General features: G+C 47.0%; 2 protein-coding genes across 4 annotated transcripts in view; both read left to right on the top strand.

The window, feature by feature from the left end:
* The window catches only part of Litaf (lipopolysaccharide induced TNF factor), a 29,702-nt gene extending 19,072 nt beyond the window's left edge, over positions 1 to 10,630 (top strand). For 2 of the 3 annotated variants that reach the window (XM_005007498.4, XM_023560792.2), the window contains exons 2-4: positions 3,896 to 4,126; positions 6,110 to 6,263; positions 8,994 to 10,630. In XM_005007498.4, coding sequence (XP_005007555.2) covers positions 3,901 to 4,126; positions 6,110 to 6,263; positions 8,994 to 9,102 — 489 coding nt within the window. In that variant the 5' untranslated portion in view covers positions 3,896 to 3,900 and the 3' untranslated portion in view covers positions 9,103 to 10,630. Of the gene's footprint in view, positions 1 to 1,426; positions 1,611 to 3,895; positions 4,127 to 6,109; positions 6,264 to 8,993 lie in introns of those variants that run through there. The other variant, XM_063226543.1, reaches the window with a different exon arrangement.
* Positions 10,631 to 10,803: 173 nt separating this feature from the next.
* Positions 10,804 to 26,119, top strand: part of LOC106025279 (uncharacterized) — a 133,521-nt gene continuing 118,205 nt past the window's right edge. The window contains exon 1 of the mRNA XM_063226542.1: positions 10,804 to 25,455. Coding sequence (XP_063082612.1) covers positions 25,323 to 25,455 — 133 coding nt within the window. The 5' untranslated portion in view covers positions 10,804 to 25,322. The remainder of the gene's footprint in view (positions 25,456 to 26,119) is intronic.

The raw sequence follows: 26,119 nt of genomic DNA, 5'->3' as shown, positions 1-26,119 counted from the left end.
AAACTAAAAAACTAAAAAACTTTTTAGTACAGAGCAGCCTCAGGTGACTTTGGGCCACTTCCTTGGAAGCACAGATAGAAGTCGTGTCCGCCGCCCCAAAGTCCCAGAAGGCCTGGTAGACCTCTCAGTCTCGTCGAGGCTGTGCTTTTGGAATCTTCACGGGTTTCCTAGGACTCAGCCCTAGCTCAGTCACCTCCCTCTTTCTTCTGTTCCGAGGCTGAGCTTCCTCGGAGGAGCCTCTTGCTGCAGCGGGGCGGCTTCCTCCCGTGCCTCTGGAAATTCTGGAGCCTGAGGCCCACAGGCCGGGCAGGAGAGTGGGCAGCCCGGCCCCGCTCCCCAGGCACTGCCCAGTTCTCCTGAAAAGGTTTGAATGGCTCTCCTAACGCAGCGGGAGCTGCAGCCACACAAAGGAACCCACTATGCTGTGCCCCAGCTGCCCGGTGCCACCGCGCAGGAACACACCCAGGTCACGGGATGTAACTCTAGGCAGGTGCTGGCTCTGCCAGGGAGGAAAACCACTTCTCTGCCCTCACAGAAAAAAAAATCTGTGCCCAGCTGCTCTGGGACTCGCTTTCCCAGAGGAGGGTGGGTGTGGATATGTTCCACCTCTGTTTTCCCCTTTCTCTTTGGTTCTTTTGAGGTGTTGGTTAATGAACCCAGGGCTCACCCATGTTTGGCAAGTACTGTACCCCTGAGTTATAGCCCCAGCCCTTTTAAATTTTTTATCTTGACAGAGGGTCTCAGTAAGTTGCCCAGGCTGGGCTTGAACTTTGCATCCTGGTGCCTCTGCCTCCTGAATAGCTGGGATTGCAGGTGTTTGCCCGCATGCCTGTGTTTACAGGACAGAAACTTGCAAATAGCTTAATCACACAAATCAAACTTTCTTTTTCCAAATCCATTTTATTTCTTTTTTTCTTTTCAGAGTACTGGTTAAGTAAAATTACAATATAGCTACATAGAAAAAATTCATGTGGTAGTTTGAAAAATAATACAATGGAAACTGACAAACCTAAAATATGTTAAGCAAGGAAGGTTAAGTAGGCAGAAATAAATGTTACTACATAAACTCATACTATACATGTACATATATGTATACATATATCCCCTTGGTTCTAACTGTTGGTTACACACGCATACACATGGACCACACATTGAACTACCAGACCCTTAGTAAGTTCCTGAAGTAATAAAGACAATGCCATATATTTTGATAGTGTCAAAAAATGGCCCCCCAAAGGAAAAAATCAGTCATCACCTGTGACTTGTATAACTCGTAAGTGGCAAAAAGGGATCAAAATCCAGAGCAAGAAGGTGCCTCTAGTAAAATTAGAATGGAAATAGTGTTTGTGATTTTTCCTGAACGTTCTTGACTGTTTTTTTCCTTTTGTTGTAAAAAACTATGAAATTCAGGAAATTCCATTTTGTTTCAAGGAGGAAAAGAAAACAAAAAAGAAAAACTAAACACTTCAAAACATGTCAGTCGGAGCAACAGTGCTACGTGCTTTACGCATTGTCAGCCCCAAATCATTCACCCAGAGCACAAGACATCGACTGTCCAAACAATACCAGCACAAATCTTCCTCTTCTGTGAACTCAGCGCAATCAGTAGTGTAACTATCTTAACTATTTTTTTATATACATATACATATGTTGTTTCTTCTAGCTTCTCACACTGAGACAATCCGATATTTACATGTGTGTTGTATTTATTTCACTAATGAGTATGTTCTCAAATTGCATCCACTTACCTATAAAAGTGTTCAGCTAATCTTTGTTGCTGAATAGTACTCCATTGTATAAACATACCACATCTGTTTTATCCATTCCTCAGTTGATGGGCATTTAGGTTGTTTCCAAGATCTGGCTATTACAGACTGTGCTGCTGTAAACATGGGTGCACATATATCACTGTGGTATGATGTTTTAATTCTTCTGGGAAGATACCCAGGAGAGAATAACTGGGTCAAATGAGACCTCCAGTCCTAACTTTTTGAGGAATCGCCACACTGATTTCCACAGTGGCTGCGCCAGTTTACACTCCCGCCAATAGTGGAGAAGGGTTCCTTCTCCCGCAGCACCTACAGCATTTGTTATTGCTTGATTTCTTGATAGTAGCCGTTCTTTCCAGGGTGAGGTGGAGTCTCAGTGTTGTTTTAATTTCCATCTCTCGAATGACCAGTGATGTTGAACATTTTTTCACATAGTTATTTGCTGCTTGTATTTCTTCATGTGAGAAATATGTGTTCATCTCAGATGCCCATTTTTGGGTTGGGCCTTTAAATCTGGGAGGACTGATTTTTTTTTTTTTTTGTCTTTCCTTTTTATTGGTACCGGGGATCAAACTCACGACTGCCTGCTTGCAAGGCAGGCGTTTATGCCATTGAGCTAAATCCCCAGCCCCTGACTGATTTTTTTTTTTTAAAGTTCTTTATATGTTCTGATAGTAATCCTTTGTCTGAGGTATAGATGGCAAACATTTTCTCCCACATTGTGGGTTGTTTTTTCACTATATTGATGGTTTCTCTTGCTGTTCAAAAGCTTTTCAACAGGGTAGGATCCCAGTTGTTGATTCTTTGTGACAGTTCCTGTGCAATCAGGCTTTTGTTCATAAAGTTTTTGCCTACAACAATGTCTTCAAGAGTTTTACCTACTTTTATCTTCCAACAGATTTAATGTTTCTGTTTTAATATTAAGATCTTTGATCCTTTCTGATTTTAGCTTAGTACATGGTGAAAGATACAGGTTCAGTTTTAATCTTAAGCATATGTAGAGCCAGTTTTTCCAGTACCATTTATTAGAGGCTATCTTTCTTCCAGTGAATGTATTTGGCACCTTTGTCAAAGATAAGGTGGCTTACTGTGTTTGGAGTTGTTTCTGCATCTTCTAATCTGTTCCATTGATTTGGGTCTGTTTTTTACCAGTACCACTCTGTTTTGTTTTGTATTTTTACCGGTACCGGGGATCGAACTCATGACTGCCTGTTTGCAAGGCAGGCACTTATGCCACTGAGCTGAATTCCCAGCCCCTTTGTTTTGTTTTTTAATCACAGTTGCTTTACAGTGTAATTTGAAGTCAAGGATTGTGATGCCCCATGTCTTATCTTTGTTGCCCAGGACTGCCTTTGCTATTCTAGATCTCTCTGGTTCCAGATGAATTTTTTGATTTTTTTTCTTTTTTAGTCTTTGAGGCAGAGGCTCGCTGTATAGTTCAGGGTAGGCTCCGACTCACAGCAATTCTGCTTCAGCCTCCCAAGTGCACCATCTTACCCAGCTTCAGATTTTCATGAGACAGACAAACCAAGGTCCTCAGACCCCAGGTTGGAGACAAACCTGACAGCTCCCTTGAAAAGCCCCCCTTTCGCTCCGAGGTTTTCCTCCCATGTTCCCAGCCTGGCTCTTGTCGCCCTGTTCCTGAGCCCTCAGCCCCTGCATCCCGCAGCCTGCATCTTTTGGGCCTGGCTCCTATTGCATGGCTCAGCACTTTACTGTCCATAGTTTATGGTTGGTTTTCAAATGCCTTCATCGCTTCTGTCACCAAGAACCATGCATGAAAACTGCACTGGCTTTAAAAAAAAAAAAAAAAAACAGATGCTAGGTATGGGGAGAACGTTTTCGTGGGTTCCTGGTTTGAGATCTAAAGAAGAAATTGCTCAGATTTGGTTGTTCAGATTTGGTTGGAGTTTTCTCAGTTTGGGTGGTTTGGGGGCCTAATTCCTTAGATTTTATCTTTACTTAGGAAAGCCTCTGTTAAGGTGAGCCTTCTTGGGTCTTGAAGGGACAGTTCCCCCCTTTCTGACTTTCAGATAAAGTTGGACCTGCCCTTTTTAGAAAGATGAAAGGTTAAGGTGGGTAGATCAGGCGAATTTCTTACCTGGTATTTTCTGTTTTTGCTTTAGGTAAAATGTCGGTTCCAGGACCTTACCAGGCGGCCCCTGGGCCTTCCTCGGTGCCCACTGCGCCCCCCTCCTATGAAGAGACGGTGGGAGTTAACAGTTACATCCCGACGCATCCAGCCCCGGTGCCTGGGCCAACCACGGGGCTCATGACAGGCCCAGATGGGAAAGGCGCGAACCCGCCTTTGTACTATACCCAGCCAGTGCCCGTCCTCAACCCTACTGCCAACACAAGTAAGTGACCTGCTCCCCAGCCTGAGGACTCAGGGCCAGGAACGGCCAGAATACACGGAGCCTGTGAATCAGACCATCTGTGTTCACATAATCTCCTGTGCCTCAGTTTCCCAGTCTGTGAAATAGAACTCAGCTGGTACCTACACCTACTCCTTCAGGTGGTTCAGATGAGATGCTGTTCCAGAGAAAGCCAGCACTCAATAAAAGTAAATAACTGTGGTGTGGGAACTCAGTTTGACCTGAGGTTATTGGAAGAAGATGAGATAACTAGACTTTTTAAGATGATGCAGTGATAAATAAATAACTTATTCTTGAACCAAAAAGTTCTCATTGCGTCTTACGTGTTAGTGTCCAAGTGTGCTTCAGTGCTGCGTTTCCAGGAAGAGCATATTTCTGTGGGTGTTACTGAGCTCAGGAGCTCTGGGCAGTAGATGTTTTCCCCAGGACACAGATGACAGGCCTGGCATTCTACCACTGTAACAAGGAGGGGTGGTGGGAAGTCACTCTGACAGAAATAGGAGTTTAAGCAATTCGAGTGCTTAACAATTTCCAACCCTGGGAAGGCCACCGACTGTGGTGCCCGGATGTACTTGCACATTGTCCTGTACCGCCTGGCATTAGCTTGTACATTGGCTGGGTGTCTGGACATAGTCACCAGCATTGTCTTCCAAGGTAGGTTGCTTCTTCTGCCTCGTGAACTGCCCTGCAGGGGGCCCTGCGACCCATACAGGAGGCTGTGTGACACCAGGGGCAGTGTCTGTGGTTTATACCACATTCAGCACAAGGCTGTTTGAGTCACTGGTCTTAACTCAGTTAACTCTGTTAATTTCCATATTTTTTAAGAAGCGTGTTATGGAGACATTATGCACATACCCTAAAGTTCAGTCTTTTCCAGCCCTGTTCAGGGGTTTTAGCATATCTACTCCGAACCTGTGAGGAGCCCCCCTCACTCCCTCCTGGCAACACTAATCTGTGACTGCAGGAAACTGGGGCCAAAATCCACCCCTTTCCCCATTTCTCTATTTATTACCTGTGGACCACCTCTGTGGAACCACCAGAGGGGTCTGAAAAGCAGTTTGGGGAGCCCTCCCGGACTGCTGACTGCCCCCTCAGGACAGGCCCAGGATTCTATGGGTGTGGAATTTGCACACCTTGAGGCACAAACAGCTTTCCCCATCCTGCATGGAGGATTTAAGAGTGCCTCAAGCCAAAATTCTGGAAATCTGCTAGTGTTCCGTCTTCTTCTATTTTCTGTATTTTTCATTTTTCATTGTGGAACAATACATCATGTAAAGCCCACCCTTTCACCACTCCAAAGCACGGCTCAGTGGCCCTAAGTACAGCAGATGGAACAGCATTGTCGTCTCCAGGACATGTCCATCACCTCAGAAGGAGACATTGTCCCCATTCAGCACGAGCTCTCCAGTCCTCTTCCCCACAGACCCAGCCACCACCTTTTGTGGCATCTGAATGTGACTGCTCCAGGGACCTGGAAGGAGCGGACGATAATGCCCGTCTTTTGTGTCTGGCTCATTTCCCGGAGTGTAATCTCCTCGAGGTTCATTCACAGTGTGGCAAGTATCCAGATTTCCTCCCTCTTTAAGGCTGAATAATGCTCCACTGTGTAGATAGACCGCATTGTATTTCTCCACATGTCTGTGGGTAGCTGCTTAGTGTCATGAACAGTGGTGGTGTATCTTTTTTTTTCCCCTTCTTTTTAGTACTGGAGACTGCACTGGGCTCCATCTCCAGCCCTTTGTTCTTTGTTTCCAGACAGGGCCTCATTAGGTTGCTTAGGCTGGACTGAAACTTGCAGTCCTCCTGCCTCAGCCTCCCAAAATGCCAGGGTGTGTGCTATCAAAGTGTGTGCCTGGCCTAGTGTTGCTGGGAATAGCTGTCAGAGGCCCTGTTCTGGCTTCCCTGTGGTTTACCCAACTCTGTCTTCCTTGTTTCTGAAGGAACATTTTTCTTCCCTTTTCACAGCAGTACAGACCGTCTTTGTGCAGCAGCCTGTGTCCTTTTTTGACCGTCCTGTCCAGATGTGCTGTCCTTCCTGCAACAAGATGGTTGTGACCAAGCTGTCCTACAATGCCGGTGCCCTCACCTGGCTGTCGTGCGGGAGCCTGTGCTTGCTGGGGTGAGTGCACTGCCTGTCCTTTTGCACCCTGAAGGGCTTCCCAGATGTGGCAGGATGGGTGTTCGTGTTCGAGCCCAGGGACTTAGCTGTGCTGGGGACTGTCCTGTGCATGGTAGGCGATTTTATTGTGGCACTGCTAGGGATCGAACTGAGAGCCTGGTGCATGCTAGAGAAGTCCTGTGCCACAGCGACACCCCAGCCCCTGCTGTAGGATGGTTTTCATCGTTCTGGGCCCCTCCCCACTAGACTGATGCTCATGTGTGTCCCCCCACACCATGGTGTAACCCAAAATGCCCCCTGAGAGTGCAGTCCTCATGATGGAGAACCCTGCTCTTAGGCACAGGGACAGCTGCCTAGTGCCCCTCACTAGACACAACCCAGTGCTCCTCATTTCTTTTCACCCTGCCTGAGCCTCTCTCTGGCATGTAGGGACAGGTAGAGCAGCCACTCCCCTCCATGGAAGGTGGCACCCTTAGGGTTTCTTTTGCTTCTAGAATTTCATGATCTACGTGGTAATAATGTTTGCTTGACTCTGAGGGAAGCTTTAATACAGGCTGCACATTGACACACTTCCTAGAAATCTCTTTAAAACATCTTATCTTTCATCATCTTGAGTATCTTTGCTATTCCCAATGCTGGGGGATTATTACATTTATATTTGTGTCTGTACCAAGGGCAATGTATTTAAAGAAGTAATCGTTTCTGCTCTGGGAGAGAAATTTAAGGAAACATGATTGAATTTTTTTCCTAAGCAGGTGATGATAGGATCCTCCCTCCCGGCCATGGAGCCCCAACTGGCTGGGTTGTTTTCCTTGGAGGGAGAAGGGTTTTTGAGCCTCTCTGCAGGAGTCTTCTGCTCCTGAGGACTGGCACCTGCTGTCCCCATCTGCCTGTGATGCGAGATCAGGAAGGAACATTATTTCTCTTCCTCAATTCAAAGAGGGGCTCAGAGCCCCAGGGCACCTCGTTAGCTTCCTGGAGATCACCATTAAGTGGGGAGAGGGGTGGAGAAGGTGACTTAACCAGGTTTCCTGACACTTGGTTTGCTACCTTGCCTGTAGCTCCAATGCTGGCTGTTGCTTTTATCCCTTGGCCAGAAAATGTTAAATGCAGGGTCATTACCTTTGAATACCTGTATATTAAATCTATGAAATCAGGGGAAGACAGCATACAAAGGAATAATGCAGGTTAGCATGTGCCGATTTGGCTTTTGAAATGGAGGCAGCCTTTCAGCCCCTCCTTCTGTCCCCTTCCTTAAATGTGACCGAGTGGCATCAGATCTCTTCCCTCCAGCTGTGTGACGCTGGGCAAGTGACTTCACCTCTCTGTGCTTTGTTTTCCCCATCCATAAACTTGAGGGGCTGTTGAGGATGAGGTCAGGGAGTGTGTTGTGTGTGTGGCACTGCCTGACCTGAACTTGGTAAGCTCACACATCAGGAGGAAATAAATGCCTTTTACAAGACAGTTTCCTCTTTGGAATATTTCTAGATTCCGCTTTATGTGAATCAGTACCTTCTTGTAAAAATGTTGAATTTTTACCTACATTTTTGGTGATCAGGCAGCCACCATTCCACTTGCTGTCTCTAAATCTAACTCCTCATAGTGGTGAAATCTTACCGTGTTTGTCATCTTGTGACCTGCACAGCACAATGCTGGTCTCTGGGATGCACGATGATCTTGCTTATGTGCGCTGATGATGTAACTAAGAGGTGTCATTTAGGGAACTCATTTTGGTTGTTATGAGCAGCAACTTCTCTGCAGAAAAAGAAATCTTAAGATTCAGGCCTGTAAACTATAACCCTAAACTCTATCCAGCCCACGCTTGGTTAAGTGTTACTGGAGCCCAGCCAGACCCATTTGATTAGGAATTCTCTGCAGCTGAGGGAAGGGCAGTATTGAGGAGGTAAAACTCAGGCCACATGGCCCATCAAAACTAAAATATGTACTGTGCAGCTGTTCAGAAAAAATGGACCGACCCTGATCTAAGACTAAAGGATGCTCAAATGACCCCAGACACAAAAATATACTCAGGACAGTCTATTAGTGCTTTATGTGGACTTAATGTGGTCTCAAGTTTTCCTCGGGCTGCTATAACATGTCTTTAGTTGTGCTGTCATGGCTGCCTCAATGTCATGAATTGATTCCAGGATCTTTCATGACCATTGTGACTTTGGGGGAACAGCCAGAAGTTACAGGGTGCCAAGCCTGGTAAATAAGCCAGATGAGGGCACACTGTAATGTTTATATGTGCCTGCCTTTCTGCTGGATGACAGCAGCGGCATGGATGCACTGTACTTTAGATCACGTCTCTGAAAGACAGTCCCAAAAGCGGACTTCCAGAACTGCCTCTGAAAATGGCAAGAATGGTGGGATAAGTATGTTTGAAGCAAGGGAGAGAATTCTGAGAAGATTAATAGTAATGAGTCACTTACTGTACTAAAAATTTTTTTTGAGACAGGTTCTTGTATGCAGTTCAGGCTGGCCTCCGGCTCACTGCAAGCCTCCTGCCTCAGCCTCCTGTGTGCTGGGATTACAGGCATGCACCACCATGCCTGGCTATTGTAATGAATTTTAAAAAATGTAAACATTTGCCGTATGTTTTTGATCATACCATGTAGTATCACATCTGCAGGTTCTCAGAGGTAGGACACAAATGCAGGTTTTTGGTGGATACCATTTAACCTGTTGCAGTGGGTAACGTGCTCCCTGTGTGACCTTTTATCCTCCCAGGTGTGTCTTGGGCTGCTGCTTCATCCCCTTCTGCGTGGACGCCCTGCAGGACGTGGACCACTACTGTCCCAACTGTAAAGCTCTCCTGGGCACCTACAAGCGCTTGTAGGACACAGCCAGGCATGGAGGAAGCTGCGTGCTGCAGGAAGTTGCCTGACTCTCACCCCCGTCCACCCCTGGGACAGGCTCAGCTCCCGTAGTCCCATCTCTCCACCTTCGTGTCTTCTTTTGGGGGGAAAATGTCACAAAAGTCACAAACCTCCAAATCCCAGAAATCGCTGCTTGGAGAGATACACAGGACGTGCAGAGACATCGACCTTGAGTGTGGGTTCAGAGGTTTCCCGCCTCCCCAGGACCCCAAAGCCACCCTGACTGTGATGTTGCCCCATCTGAGTGTCCTTCCTGCCTCAGTCGGCCCTTCTGCTGGTCTCAAACTGAGGAGCCACACTTTGCCTTATTTCTGAGACTGTTGTGCCTGACCCTCGGCAGAAGCCACTGTCGAACCTGTCATTTTGTCCTTCTCTTCCTGCCCCGTAACAAAAACCTTGCCTTAGAGACTTTATGGGTTTGTCAGTTAGATTCTGTCATTGCAAAGTTTTTTGGCACTCAAGCTCACTTTAATTTCTTAATGTTCTTTTAAGTGCAAGGAAGGGCTGTTAACACCCACCAGACACAGATCTGTGAGGTCATAAGTGCAAAACAAAAGAAACTTAGGGCTGGATTTTATCATCGTTGCTCTCCCTGGTTTCCTCCAGATCCTCAGCACCACTTTATATGAAGGGATTTTTTTATGTGGTTAATAGTATTAACTGCTGTCCTGACCTCCTTTTGATCTTACACACGTTTGAACCTAATTTGGCAAGGGGGATTTTATAGAATTGTTTTCTGTAACCCTAAGATGGGTATCATTTTCCCATTTGTCAGTGCACACTCTGCTTTTGTTTGGTGTTGCCCAGCCTGGCCTTGAACTTCTGGACTCAAACAATTCCCTCTGCCTTGGCCTCCCAAGTAACTGGGGCTTCCCATGCTTATCACTGTGCCTGGTTCTCTTTTCCTTTTTTCTTAACAGAAAAATAAGTGGATAATTTTATCCACTGCCTTTATGTGGGTTCAGTGTGGTTCTTAACAGCCTCTTAAAGTGGGGCTCCTTTGGAGTTCCCAGCAGATCAAGGATGAAAAGCCCAGTTGGGCCCGTCCGGGTGCTGATAGTTTGGGGCGCCAGAAGTGTCTTAAAGGAATCTAGAGTCTGGTTTTATTTTTTCAGATCTTCTTTTTGTTATATATCAGCAGCAGGACTTCTAGGACTCAAGCTGCAGCCAGACTTCTAGGTTGGCTGCTGGGTCACTTTGAAATTGAGACAGAGCTGGGCTCGCCTTTCCGGAGGCCCCGTTTTGAAACACAGCTGGCACAGGGGACTCCCGCGAATGAATACTCGTGTAGAAATCCAACCTAAACCTTAGGCAAAAATCTGTGTATTGGTTGAAATTTGTAACCGTTGACTAAGCTTTGTTCACCGGTGTTCTGGAAATGCCAGTCATTATTTTTGCAGTGAATTATGGATACCATATAGTACTTTGGTGTTTATCTGCTTTTCAAAAAATAAAAGTCTTTGGTTCACTCGGTGAACTATTTATCAATTCTGGTGTGAAGAAAGATCTCATGTTGTGTTTCCAGGCATTGCTACAAAGAACCTTTATTTGCTCTGTAATGGTTTTAAAAAAAATCCTTCACAACACAAACTTGAGACTTGCTGAATGTCCCCTGATGTCGCACTGAGTGGGTTGTTAACGAGTCAGGTTTGAACGTTGGGCCGTTGGAACCCCAGCCGCGGCGGCGTGGATGGCAGCAAGCCACAGCTTTCAAGTTCTAGTCAAATGCACAGAAGAAAGCGGTTGCCATTCATTTTCCGAACAAAACATGCTTTGTTAATTGATCAGGGTGGCTGTGACGAAGGGCGTACAGTAACATGCCAGGAGTATCGATAACCCGCCTCTTTCCTACTTGATGACAGTTTCATTTTGGAAGGCGCAGGAAAATAATGTCATCTTGGTGTAGCTTACATTGTCACTGAAACCCTAATTTATGGTCTTGGAAAATTGCTGCTCACAGGATCCCGATTGGTTTTCTTCTTTTGACAAAACTCAAAGTTTTGCATAGTTAGCATTTGTGCTCAGATAGAGGTATAGAAATGATCTCAAGCTGTTACTAATTACTTATGCAAAGTGGAACTGTTTCAAGGACTGTAAGATACATATTATATGGAACTTCAATGTCAGATTCCTGGAGTATGAAGTATTCATCAGACATGCTATTTGAATGTTCAGAATGTGGACTTGATCATCTGTTTTTGCAAATTAAAAGACTTTTTCCCTCTGCCACTATCAGGGGGGACCTTTGCAGTCAGCCTGTTGCAAACACCTACCGGATTGTAGTCAAGAATTGATGAAAGAGTTTTAAGCCAGTTCACTTTCCTGGACCTGGAAGAATTTTTCCAATTTCAAACCAGAAGGAGCTGCCTCTTGCATACTGTTACATACACCTGGGTTGTAAGAAGTGTTAGTGCATGTCTTGTAACAAAGTATTCAGACTTGACACCTCTTTAAGCCAGCTTTATGCACATGAGATTCCTTGCTCACCATAGCATTGCCTAAAAATGTTTCTCAGCGATAACTGGCTTTCCTGTTGCTACCCAGAGCTCTTTTTTGGGGTGCTGGACTATCTAGATACGGCTTCATCGCCTCATACTTTGGCTCCATTGTCTCCCCAAGGGAGGACTGGCACGTTGGGGATGTTAAAAACCTTCTCTAGGACCTAGGGATTTAGCTCAGCGGCATAAGTGCCTGCCTTGCAAGCGGGCAATCGTGAGTTCGATCCCCAGTACCGATAAAAAGGAAAAAGACAAAAACAAAACAAAACAAAACAAAACAAACCTTCTCTGACTTTGTGGGCTCAGAATGTCTGTTAGGAGTAAATCTAGACATTGGAATTTTACTTGGAAAATTCTGAGTTGCACATTGGATTCTTACTAAAATTATCTGCTGCCTTTCTGTTTACAATGAGTCGTCTGTTTCACAGGCACTGGGCTGAATTTTGAAGTAGATCCAGTGAAGGCTGAGAAAGCAGGAATAGTTTTAAGGACTTTATTTTTTAAAGGAAAAATCACATCATTTCACAGCCAGGCATACAGTTTATTGCATTTAAGTGTCTAGTGATTGTTCTCTGGAGTATACACAGGTGCTGTATTTCAAGCACGCCCCGCCCCCACCTGTTGATTTTTTGGTGGAGATCAAATGCAGAGTCTTGTGCCTGCTAAGCATGTGCTTCACACTGAACTCTTCCCCCTGCTCCTTTTTCCCTTTCAGACTGTCTCCCTACTGGGGATTGAACTCAGGGCCTTTGCACTGAGTTATAGCCCCAGCTCTATTTTTATACGTTTTGAAACAGGGTCTCACAAAGTCACCAGGCTGGGCTTGAAGTTTTGATCTCCTCCCTCAGCCTCCTGCAGTGCAGGGACCACAAACATGTACACCCTGCCTCACTCTGCTTACCTTTGTGTCTTAAAAGAAATGTATCCTTACTGCAAAGCCACATCTTTTGAGGCATACTTACTCATTGCTGCTTCCCTGGCCTGGAGGACCTGGGTATCTCCTGTTCAAGAGTAATTTTGAGGCAGCCTGATGGCAACAGACCTGGCTTGTGCCAGTTCCTAGCTGGTCAGAGCAGGACACAGGTCCTGGCCCTGCCTTCCTCTGCAGCTGAGGAATGAGAGGTGAATCTGCATGCCAGCACTCTTGCAGACCCTTTGAGAGGAACCAGGGACTCAGGTGTTCAGCTCTGCACCCGCGGTCATATAAACCAGGAGGAAAAGTGCCCCTGATCAGCCATTGCAGCCAGGGCTAGATGGCAGCTTGTTCTTTAAAATCAAGTCACTGGTGTTTTCCCTGGCGAGGGGACAGTTATAGGTTTCCGTGCTGGACGTCTCAAAGTTGCATTAGGAAAGTTTGAATTCTCCATTCCTGTGTCGTACCATTCGCGTTTCTCCGCTCTGGATCTTTTGCGTTCTTTTAAGGATTGACTGCTTCCCATGGGTCATTTTCTCGTCTTTTCCAGCTCACTGTTCTTCAGTGTCCTGTTGGTAAGCAAAAAGGAGAGGTTTGCTTTTGGCAACAGGCGGATTGCAAGGAGACAGGACTCCCGTGTACCTGCCCTGCCCCTCCAGTCAGCGGAAAACTCCTTCCTGGAGTAGTGCGGACTGCCATCCCCATTGAGGATATTTTGGAAAGAGAAAGTGGGAAACGCTTGCCTGTCACTTTCAGCGTTAGCGTGTTGTTTCTGCAAGGGATCCTGGAGCAAAGAGGTGGATATGAGCTGGATGTGGTGGGCCATGCCTGTGATCCCAGCACTCTCGAAGGCTGAGGCAGGAGAATCACAGGTTTGAGCCCAGCCCAGGCAACTTAGTGAGACCCTGTCTTGAAATAAAACAAAAAACTATGGGGGCATAGTTTAGTGCAAAGGCCCTGGGTTCACTTTCGAGTGCTACACACACAAAAGAACACCAGCAAAAAGAAGCAGCTGGTGGGTGGCAAACAGGCAGGAGGCTTTTCAGAGACCTTTCCCAAGCTATAATTTGCATTTCCTGTTCATGTCTGAAATTCAAGTGGCTGAAAAGAATGCTCATCTAAGGCCTGGTGGGAGTCGGTGGGCAGGGGTGTCGTCCTGCATATGAACCTGCCCCTGAGACCACCCAGTGGGCTCCTGGGCAGGGTTGGGGAGGTCCGTCGCAGTGACATCACCACTATGGCATCTGATCTGCTGCCCAGCCCCGTGTTCACGGAGAGCCACCCTTGGTGCTGAGTGGGCTTCATCTTTCCTGCTTAGTTTGTCTGATTAAATGCCTCCCTCCTGGATACTCTTCTGCGCCCTTTCTGAGACCTGATTTTGAACGTGTGTGTGTGTGTGTGTGTGTGTGTGTGTGTGTGTGTGTGTGCACCTATGAGACAGTGCACATACAGTCTTGCTAAATTGCTCAGTTGCCCAGGATGGGCTCAAACTTGCAATCCTCCTGCCTCAGCTTCCCAGAGTGTTGGAATTACAGATATGCACCACAGAGTCTGTGCAAAGCCAACATTTTCCATGTTTAGTAATTGGGTGTCCCTCAGTGACTCAAGCATGTGGTTAAAAATATATCAATTCCCATAAAAAGGAACTGAGCATTGACACAAGCTACAATGTACTTGAACCTTGGAAATATGTGTCTGGGTGAGAGAAGCCAGACATAAATGGTCACATATTGTATGATTTCATTTCTATGAAATATACGAAACAGGCCAATCCAGAGAGACTGGGGCTGGGTAGTTGCTGGGGCAGAAGAGGGGGAGTGGGGAGTAACCGCTCTGTGGATACAGGATGTTCTTTTAGGGATGATGAAAGTGTTTGCGGCCAGATAGAGGTGAAGTTTGCTCGACAGTGTGAATATAGTAAATGGCACTGAATTGTTCAAAGTTAATTATGTAGGACAAATTTCACCGCAATTAAAAACATGCTAGTTGGGATGGGATTTAGCTCAGCGGCACAAGCACCTTCCTGGCAAGTGGAAGGTCCTGAGTTTGACTCTCCGTACAAACCAAAAACAAAAACAAAAACCCCAAACAACACATGCTAGTCACCATGCCTGGTGGCACATGTCTGTAAGAGGATCGCTGGGAGTTTGAGGCCAACTTGGGCCACATAGTGAGTTCAAAGCCAGCATGCATTACACTGGAAGACCCTGTCTCAAAAAAAATGCTAATTTGCATAACTTACTATGACAATTGGCAAAATGGGGCAGGGTAAATTGTGAGTTCAGTGTAAATCAGAATGGATATTTAAATGAAGTAGTAACCATCAAAAAAGGTAATAAGACTACAATGCCTGAAATCTTAGTACTCTAGAAGGCCGAGGCAAGAGGATCACAAGTTTGAGCCTGGCCTGGGAAACTTCACCTGACCCTGCCTCATAATAAAAAATAAAAGGGCTGAAGTTAGCATCTGAAGATGTAACTCAGAGTGAAGGCCCTGGATTCAATCCCAAATGATGCAGGGGAAAAATATAACTTGGTAGATGCCAAGACGTGCTGACTTTGTGTTCCCTGTAATTGAAGAATAAATTCCAAAGGACAAAGGAGGTTAAGGTAGGAAAAGTTTATTGGGGAATAGGACTAACTTCTGAGAGACAGGAGGGGTCCCAGAAATAAATTGTGACTGAGCCCCTGCATTAGGGGTAATTTACACAGCAAAGTCACAAAATGTGAATACCACACAGGTCAAATTGTAATCAACCTATAGGATTACGAGTATAGCCACTTAGCTAATATTGCTCCAATAAGACGGCGAGTCACGTAGCAAGGATACATGGAAAGAACACAGACATTTTGGAGAAGGGACAGACCTGGATGTTCTGCAGCTGATGTCTAACGGGCCTTTACTGGACCAGGTGATACTAATATAGTATAATTCAAGTAACTTGAGTTATGGACTCCTTATCCCTTAGGGAGCTATGCAGGCCTGGGCATCTCACTTTTATCATGAGGACTGACTTTCTTCAGATGCATCTCCAGCCACATTCTGATGTCTTTATTCTTCACCAACTTCCTTGGACCAGTCCTTCTCTGACTGTACATTAATTTCTACCTAACTCAGACGGCTATACTACAAGTACTGCAAAAGAACAACAAAGACCAGAACATATGATTAATATTTCAAAAGAAAGGGTAGGGTTTGAGAGCAGGATGTCAGTGTCACTAGTATGGTTCTGGAATAGAATGAGTGATACAGTACTTATGGAATCTGAAACGAGCTGAAGGCAGTTAATCCATCTAGGACTCTTGCTGAGCCACCTGCTATGTGGTTTAGCCAAGTTGTTTAGACCTCCCAGGCTGAGTCCTGTCCTCTTTAGAAGGAGGCAGACTGGTTCTTCCAGCTTTAGAGATCTGGGTGAAGAAATGATGGGCCCAGGGGAGAATATGGAATCTGCTGGAATATTCCAGAACATGCCAGGGGCTGGCTCTTTTGGCCTGTCAGGGACAAGCACTTGGATCAGCTAGGAAAGTCCTTGGGACGCAGGTTGGGCACCTCTGAGCCAGTCTCAAGGCAAGGCAGGAGCAGAGCCAGCCAAGCAGGTGACTCTCAGTTTTGCAGGAAGAAATGCCTGTGTCCTCTTCCCACTGTCTGGTGCCAAGTGCGGCCATCAGCATGCCTGGCTCAGATGAGGGGGAAGTGGCGCCCCCTGCAGGTGTATCCCCTGCCTGTGGGCCCTGCTGGGGGCTACCCCTGCCCTGCCGAGCAGGAGCTGAAGTAGGCCCAACTGTGTTCTCAGAGGTCAGACACGTGTGTCCTCTGCACAATCAGGACCGAGTTAGCATCTGGGGTGGGGTAATGTTCCTCACCGAGCTCGTTTATTGTTAGCTTGAGAGTCCACAGCAGGAGACACGGGTGGTGCCTGTCTGCCTGGGGAGCTGAGACCTCGATGAGGGGGCTGGAAGGCCTCAGACCAGCGGAGAAACAGGGAGAGGCCAAGGGAAGGGCGGGCGTCCAAAAATAGGAGAAGCCTTCCGACCCCACTGGGAACTTTGCTATCAACAGCCCAGGACAGAGGGCTTCAAGGTCAGAACACTGGGGTTTTTTTGTAATAGTTTTATGAGGACATAGTTCAGCCACCTGAAGTATACAGGGCAGTGTTTTCATTTAGCCTGTATAAACCAAGTTGTGCAACTATCACGAGTCAACTGTAGCATTTGCATCACCTTGAAAAAACATCAAAATGACACATTGTATGCCTTAGTTGTCACATACCACCCTCCATCCTACCCCTAGGCGCCTGTTGGACTTCCCGTCTCTACAGATTTGCTCATTCTGGACATTTCCTGCAATGGAATCACACACTTCCTCATGTTTCAGGCCTGGGTGTTTTCACTGAGCATAATGCTTTCAAAGTTCATCTGTGTGAGCCTGTGCTTGGTTCCTTTTGATGGCCTCACAGTACAGATAGACCTTCGTTCACTCACTCACTCACCTGTTGGAGGTTACCTCTTTAACAAGCTGTGGCTCCCCTCCAAAGAAAAGCAAAACCAAAAAAACAAAAACAGACAAAAAAAGAGAAACCCTTGTAGATCTACAATTACTCCTCATCGTATTGGCTGTTCAAAAATAAAATCATTGTTCTATTTGTATGTGAAGTGATGCTAAAGTTTTCTTCTATGTTTTATTTATTTAGCAGTACTGGGTTTTTTTGTTTGTTTGTTTTTTTATACCTGGAATCAGACTCAGGCCCTCGTGTTTGCCAGGCAGGCGCCGTGCCGCTGAGCTGTATCCCCAGCTCAAGTACCGTTCATTGAATGCAGGGCCTCGCCAGGCAAATGCTGTCCACTGTGCTACGGCAACAGCCCTTTATTATTATTTCAAGACAGGGTTTTACTATGTTGCACAGGTTGGGCTCCAAACCAGAGATCCTCCTGCCTCATTTTCAGGAGTGCACCATCACAACGGCTTCCTATGTTACTAAAGGTAGTCATGTGAAAAATCCAGGTGGGAACACTTGAAGATGAAAAGGGCTATTTCCAACTTTGCCAGACAATAGAATAGCAGTGTCCTCACCTGTGATGCCTCTTCTCTGGGCTGGGAGAGAGAAAGAGCTGCCTCATTCCAGCAGGTCCTGGATAGCACCACGGAGGACGCAGTTCCTGGGGAAAGGAAGGGAAAGGGCTTTCAGTAAAGCCCAGGTGTGGCGTTTTCAGGTGTGACACAGGCCTTCTGCGGGCTTCCAGGAGGCTTGGCTGCAGGCCCTGCGTGTAGTTGCACTTGGAGGGCTTTTTACCTGCGACCCTAGGCAGGGATCTCCTCTCGGAAAGGAGACGCCTTTGTCCTCTCATAGATCCAGCCACTGTGCTTGTTACTCCCAGCCTCCTCTGCACAGACAGCTGTCCACAGCCTTCCGCTCTGGGCCTCTTGAGAGCAGGCAACTAAGGGATACCTCAGCACAAAGCCGAGGACAGAAAAAGGAAAAGACTGAGCCATTGGCCCCTCGAGGGTGTGCACAGCGGGGAAGGTGGTGCGGACCCCGGCCTCCTCGTGTCCTGGTAGTGAGAGAGTTGGGTTTGGTGCCCCTCTGTGATGCAGTGCTTGGCCGTGAGACCTGAGCCTGGATGGTGACATAGTGTCAGCCAGGAATGAGAGGGAGGTGTGTGGGTGCAGGGAGGGTAATAACCAGTCATTACGGGTCACCCAGCTCTCCCACGGCAGAGTAGCCGTGAGGATGATGTTGGATGCCGGTCATGGGCAGTGCAGACCGTGTTCTGTTGTTTAATTCCAGGATGGTTATGTAAGGGAGTGTCCTTGTCCCTGTCCCCATTCACCAGATGAAGAAACCAAAACTCCGAGAGGTTGAGTTCAGGGTCCAGGAGAGCCCTTCCCGGGACTCCTTGACCATGATGCTGCCTGTTCGCTGCTGTAGAGTATTCCTCGGGATGGTCGTGCCCCATTTATTTCTCCACCCAACGTTGAGCTGTTACACACAAGGCTCATGTGACACTGCCACAGAGATCTTTGTGTGCTTTCTCTTCTTGGGATGGCTGGGCCGCTGGTAGGTGTATATTTAGCTTTTGAAGAAACCTGCTTGGCTATGTTCATTTGCATTTCTTTTATGCTTGAGTTGAGCCTTTTTTTTAGGAGAATGCAAATCTTTTGGGCTCTTTTCTGTGAACTTGGTGTTACTGAATAAACTGTCTCCCCGAGCGCAAGCAATGCTATTTTTGTTACGTGATAATTCCTGTTTGTGCTTGCTTTCTCCCTGACATCTTTTCCTCTTGAACACAGCCTGGAGCCAGAGAACACTTTGTCTCAGTTTCCAGCCCTTTTATGTTGCTAATGGGTGAGTCCAGAGAGGTCAACATTCTCCTGAGGTCACACAGCTAGTGAAGAAGGATGCAGAGATGAGTCATGAATCGTGCTCCCTGGCCCTTTCAGCCTTACTCATGATCAGCAGGGAGTGTTTGTCCCTTGTACATTTTACAAACATTTCAAAGATAAGACATGAGGCAACAGGGCTGGGTAAACAGAAAATTTTGGATGAAGGTCTTCTACTAGCACGAAGAGCTTGTGTCTCCCCCTACTGGCCAGGCCTTTTGTACCCTGGGGCTACGGTGTCCCGCACACCACTCTCCCCAGCTCTGCAAAGGAGGCTCCTCTGGATGCTTCCTGAAAAGTCTGCACCACAGACCTGGAATGGGGCCTGGGGTTCTTGATGTCACTGTGATGACCAGAAACCACCATGACGAGGATGGCAGGATTTGCTGAGGCGCCTGACTTTGAACGAGGGGAAGGATCCAGGCCTTGGATAGAGGCTGAGTCTCCTGGGGGGAGGCTGAGGAGGAGGAATAGTCATGAACAAAGCTGCTGCAGTTAAGAGAGCAGGGACAGGCTGGGGATTTAGCTCAGCGGCATAAGCATGAGGTTGTGAGTTTGATCCCCGGTACCAAAAAAAAAAAAAAAAAAAAAAAAAAAGTGCAGGGACTCTGGAGCCACAGCTGGTAAAACCTCCCAGCTGTGCCATATTGGGCAAGTCACTCTCTCTGTGACTCAACTTTTTTGCCTGTGCGAGGGGAGAAGGCTTTTTCCACCTTTAGAACTGTTGCTGGGGGAGCAGAATGCGTTAAGCTCCCACCTGCCCAGAGGCCGTTTCTGAAGAGCAAGGGTTAGTACTGTCATTGTGCTGTCCTCCTGGAGGGCACAAGCAAATCTCTCCTTCACAAACTGCTTCCACAGAGTGCAGCCACAGTAATCATTCTGTTCTCTGAACCAGGATTCTCTTTGTTGTGCTGACCCTCCCCTCCCCTCTCCTCTTTCCAGTGGATGGAATCCAGGGCTTTCATGATGAGCTGCAACCCACTTTGAGACAGCGTGTCACAAAGTGGCCCAGGCTGGCCTCCAACTCGTCATTGAAAGAGTTTTGGCCCAGACAGGACACTGTAGCAGGTAAAGCCTCAGGCAGAACCAAGGAGCTCCATCTCCCCCACCTGTAGCAATTTACCTCTGGTGCCAAAAGAATACCAATGGGCTACCCATGCATCACTAATGCCCCTTAGGTTCCACCCCAAACCTAGGCTACTTATATGCCTCCACTCCACTGTTCCACAGAGAGATCACCGACCCCGGGGGTGATGCCACACCCCAGGGGATCGGGGGTGTCTCTCTCCGCATTCTCAAAATAAAGGTCATTTATATTTCATACGTCTTATCTTTTCAGCCTCCACCGGTTCCCCACAGTTCTGTTATATGGTTCCCTGACCGGGAACGGCAGATGAGAGACTCCTGGGGCTCTCCCAATTTGAGTCTCCTGCCGTTCAGGACCAGGACTGGACTGCATCCTGCATTAATTCCTCACTTCTACACTCTGGAGCTGTAAACTTGTCACTGCTTCCTCGCAAACAACACCAACCCAGTTTACCACAGGTGAGCAACCCCTGGAGATTGCCACTGGGCCAGGCCCCAGAGTTTTCTCCCCCTTTCTGTGGGTTCCCGTAACGCTCTCACGTCCTTAGATAGCCCAGGGCAGAGTTTTCCTGGGCCAGCCTGTGTCCACACTGAAAGACTCTCACGTCCTTCAGAGCTTTTTAAGTTCTCACGGGCAGAGCTGTTACTAAACCCACGTGAAATCCACTTGTATATACTTGTGACGGCCAATTATTACGAGCTTTGGAACCATATAATACTGATCGGTCTAAATAAGTAAAAAGTGGCGACTTAAACTTAGTAGACCACGGCCCGTTGCCTCATCTGGCTGTAACTCGGTGGGCCAGACCCCACACCAGATTTTATCTTGGGGACCACTTCCTGTCCCCCCCCAAAAAACCATACCTATTTGTAGTTTATCACACTGATGACAAGTTTACAAAACTCTCTAACTTTAAGCCTTTGTTTTGAGACTGTGTCTCCTTTCCTGCCAGTGCCCCTGTTTCCTCGCCGCTCTCCCTCCACTCGCTGTGTGCCAACCCATTCCCCGTTAAGATGAAAAAAATGAGCTCAAACAGTGTTGAGAGATATGTGCAGGCTACTTTGAGCTCTCATGCGTGCTCCAGCCCGGACAGTGTTGGGAGATACTGTTGCTTTAACCTTTCATGCTGTGGCCCAACTCCGTGTGGTATCTCGGCTCTCATGCGGCACTCCAGGTCCGCGTGGGTGTCGGCTCTAACGCCACACCCTAATCTACGCATCCTATGAGTGGTTCCTCTACGTGGCGGCTAGGCTCTGCGGCGGGGCTCTGCGAGCAGCCCCAGGGGTCCCGGTGTGTAAGATCCTGCCCACCCCATGCACTACGTCCCAGCACTTGCCCCGCCTTCACTCTGTGTGCCCCGCCCCCATGCTGGGTGTGCCCCGCCCACATGCTGGACCACAAACACAGATAAACAGCAGCTCGGCAGCTTGGCTCAGAGATGCTATTTTTTTTACAGTCTCAAGCCATTAAATCAAGGTTAAATAAGCTGGCAATAGACAAGACTTTGGCTGAAAAATGGGAAAATGGCCACCTGGTAATTTTACCAGCCTTGTTTATCAATTAAAGCCTTCAGTAATCTCCTGTTTAACAACTAAAATTAAGAGGTATTTATGAATTCCTTTTGCTATAAACCACCAGTGGTGTTCTGTGTTAAGCTTACTGCTTATATTATACTGTATTGTCACCGATCTCCTGTTTAACAACTAAAATTAAGAGGTATTTATGAATTCCTTTCTCCACCGAGCCATAATTAACTATATTCAACTGATATTAAATAACACCATAGCTGATTTCTCTCCTAAATAAAAAGGTAAAAAATTAAACAGGCCATCCTCCAAAAATCAGATGGCATTAGACATTTTAATAACATAAAGAGATACTTATATAAATGACATAAATAACGTGTCAGTTCCTAAATTTCTCTGGACCTGTCCTCCTTATGGGAAGTCATTACTAAAATTATAAATGCCCTTTTGATTATATTTGACTCCTGTATACTTACTTAATTCTACAGATATAGTCCAGATCCCAAACAAAAAGGCAAAACTTGACCTTCATACCTCATAGAGACCTTAATATGGTTTTTCATGTTTTCAGCAATAGAGATAACAACAACACTTGTGACACTTGGAGTTCTGAGACAAGTAAACCGACACAAGATGGAGCCGCCTGGGCCCCCCACGGACCATGCCTCAAATGTAGCAGAAGACATTGGGCAAGAGAGTGCCCCATCCTGGCATTCTTTGAGACCTTACCCCAGGGCTACTGGACTGTCCTAGCCACCAGAGAGTGGGCAACCTCAACAATGATCAAAGTTGCTAGACTGCCATTCTGGTTTCGCATCACTCAGGCTAAGTGATACCCTTCCAGCCCTAGATCTAACCATCCTGTTGCCTACTCATCTCTGCCTTACCAAGGCCCCAAAGCCACGACTCTCAGGCTGTCGTGTTTTGTTATCCAATTTGATTTCTAATTTCTTATCCTTTTTTTTTTTTTTTGTCTTTTTCGTTTTTTTATCGGTACCAGGGATCGAACTCACGACTGCCTGTTTGCAAGGCAGGCGCTTATGCAGCTGAGCTAAATCCCCAGCCCCTCTTATCCTTTTTTACAACAGGACTCTCAACAATATTTCTTAAAGACTCCAATGTCATGCATACCAGAGACAAGCCTTCCCTACCTACCATCTTAACCTTTACCCTTTTAGATGGGGAGTAATCACCTCTCATAACTTCACTCCTCCTAACCCCACATTTATTTTTCAGAATTCTGCCTTATCATAGAAATGTTTCTACCTCAACATGGTCCTGATAAAATGACATATCTAAATCAAAGGCACCTTTCCTTTTACCTCTCCTGGGTCCTTAAATATGACAGTACCATGCCTCCTCATAACATCTTGTCTCTTTGTTTTTCCAGTCTAACATACGTGCATTCATGTGAAGTTGTCTTGGCCAAAACACCTGGCACCAGCTTCTACCTGGGCATCAACCATCATCCTGTCTACTCCCCTAGATCCCAGTACAGCGCCCCTTTACAGCAGGAAACAGTAAAGAGAGAAATCTTTGCCCCTTTTCATAATAATAATCATAAGATGGAATACGAAAGAGTTTTGGCCCAGACAAGACATTGTAGCAGGTAAAGCCTCAGGCAGAACCAAGGAGCTCCATCTTTCCCTCCCCTAGGAATTTACCTATGGCGCCAAATACCAATGGGCTACCCGTGCATCACTAATGCCCCTCAGGCTCCACCCCCAACCTAGGCTATATATGCCTCCACTCTACATGTTCCACGGAGAAATCGCCAACCCCGGGGGAAGATGCTGCGCCCCAGGGGATTGGGGGTGTCTCTCCTTGCATTCTCAAAATAAAGGTCATTTATATTTCATACTTCTTATCTTTTCAGCTGCCGCTGGTCCCCCACAGTTCTATCAATCATCCTCCTGCTTCAGCGTCCCATAGTAATGGGAATGTAGGTGTGCGCTGTTAGCCAGCTTGAATCTTTTGCATTTCATTCTTCTTGGGGGTTTTTGCCTTCTGTGTTGGCCCTGGCATGCATATAACACTCACCCCACAGCACATGCAAGGCTCCCAGGCAACTGAAGAGCTCTTGGCACCTTGGAGCTCTGATGATGAAGATGTTAGAGCTAGGGAGAGGGGAGATGGCAGGGGAGAGGGGAGATGGTTCGTATTTTGGTTTCAAAATACGAACAGAAATAGCCCAGGATGAAAAGCATAAAGGATTATGTTTCCATGAACATGATATCCCAGCAAGGTGTCTAAATCTATTAAAAGGCCATATAATGTTCAGCAGATGAACAGACACATAAAATGTGGTCTGTTTACTCAGAGGACTATTATTCAACCACAAAAAGGAATACAGGGGTGCTCTACATCCCCAGCTCTGTTTTTTATTCTGAGACAGTCTCAATAATGGCACTGGCTGTGTGCTCAGGAGCCTCCTGCCTCAGCCTGCCAAATAGCCAGGATTACAGGCATGTGCCACTATACCCAGCAAATTGTACATTTTAAATGTGAGAACCATACGATCTGTTATATTTTAATCAAGTGGTTTATAAAGGCATATTTATAACCTGGCATTGTGGGGCATACCTGTAATTCCAGTTATTTGGGAGGCTGAAGCAGCAGGATCTCTAGTTCAAGCCCAGCCTGAGCAACTTAGTGAGACCCTGTCTCAAGAAATTAAAAGGACTGGGATGTGACTCAGCAGCAGTGGCCTCTTAGGTTCCATCCTCAGTACGACAGTTGTGGGAAGGAGGTGCTCCTGATGAGGGACGGTAAGGGATGAGGCCCAGCATAGGACGGTGACGCCTGGCCCTCAGGGTGGAAATTGAAAGGAGCTGGGAGTGTGAGTTAGGGTAGAGAGCAGGCCCTTTCCTCCAAGGCTGTCCTTGTTCCCTCTGGAGACCTTGGACCCAAGGCTGTGCAGACCCCTCCTGCCATCCCCAAAGACCTCGCTGGTGTGCCCCAGCATTGTCCTGCCTCCCCCCAGCAGTGGGAAGGGCAAGTCAACATTGCACAGAGAACTAGCTTGTGGTGACAGCAGCACAGCAGCAGACATGCCTGGGCGGATACAATGGAGCAGGGTGTGGTGGTGCAAGAGAGACTGAAGCAAGAGAATCTCAAGCTTGAGTCGCAGCTGGGCCACTTAGCAAGACCCTGTCTCTAAAGAAGCCAGGGGAGGGCCTCAGGTTTAGCTCAGTGACATTAGTGACTGCCCGGTAAGCACAAGGTCATGAGTTTGATTCCTGGTACAGAAAAAAAAAAAAAAAAAAAAAAGGCAGGGGATGTACCGTTGTTCAGTGTGAAAGTCCTTAGTTTAATTCCCTGGGTTGCAAAACAAATACATGAAAATAAAAAAATAAAATGGAGCCAGGAGTGGTGATGCACACCTATAATTCCAGCACTTGGGAGGCCGAGGCAGGAGGATCACTACAAGTTTGAAGCCATTCTGGGCTATAATAGTGAGAACCTGACTCAGGAAAAAAAAAAAGTTGGTCGATTTTATGTCTACATTTGATTTCAAAAATAAAAAACAAGTGAAAGCACACTGCCCTGTCTCTGCCTGAGATGGCCTTCCAAGGCAAGAGGATGCAAAAAAGAGACCCTCCCACTCCAGTTGGCAGAAGCCCCTCCCTCTCCCCCAAGAGGTGGGGTGCTAACAACTTCACTGTGGGCTTCTGATTGGCTGGGTTCTATCAGGCAGCCCCTCCTTCCCTAGGCTGGACAGGGAGAGTGGATCTCAATTGAACCCTCCTCTCAGAGGAGGAAAGACGTCCTTCTGGGGATGCTGGGAGTCACCCCGGAGAGTGAGGCTGGTGGTTTGGGGCTCCTGTGGACCAGCTGGGCAGGGATGTCGGCACCCATGGGACTCCTGGGGCCTGTCCTGCTCTGGGCACTGGCAGGAGCGACCTCGGGGAGTAAGTAAATCTGCTTGCATTCCCTCTGCCTCTGTCCCCTCTCCGTTATTGCTCTTTTCCCAGGTGTGTGCAGGAGTGGGGGAGCACTCACAGGTGAATCTCCATCTCCTCTCGACCTCCGGCATCCTCTGGAAATGAGGCCAGGGGGGCTGGGAGTTGCAGAGACCAGGTCTGAAACCTTTAGGGAGGAAGCACTGAGGTCTGAGCATGCCGTGCCCCTCGGGGAGTTTGTCTCCGGCATTAGGAGAGGCTGTTTCTGAAGTGTTGAGCAGCCCTCTGCCATGGGACCATGTGTGAGGCGGCCCTGCACTGTGCTCCAGGGTCTAGCTAGACAATAAAAATATAATGTGAAAAGTTGGGTGTGGTGGTGCATATGTGCCTGTAAACCTAGTACTCTGGGAGGCTGAGGCAGGAGGATTACAAACTCAAGCTCTGCCTGGTGAGGGCTTGGTGACTTGGTGAGACCTATTTTATGAAACAAAGGGCTGGGATGCAGCTCATTGCAAAGGCTCTGGGTTCGATCCCCAGTACTGCCAAAGAAGACAATAAATATATAGAGTAAGCCAAAGTGATGTTTGCTTTCCTGGTTGGCACATTAAAAAAAAAAAAGATGCAGGTGAAAATAATTTTAATAACATTTTCTCTTAACCCTATATATCCAAAA

This window comes from Cavia porcellus, unplaced genomic scaffold, assembly GCF_034190915.1.
Source record: "Cavia porcellus strain 051 isolate PalLab524CR breed Dunkin Hartley unplaced genomic scaffold, mCavPor4.1 scaffold_16, whole genome shotgun sequence".
Taxonomy (NCBI): Eukaryota; Metazoa; Chordata; class Mammalia; order Rodentia; family Caviidae; genus Cavia; species Cavia porcellus.
The sequence above is the reverse complement of the archived record's forward strand: the minus strand, read 5'-3'. Positions and strand labels throughout refer to the sequence as shown.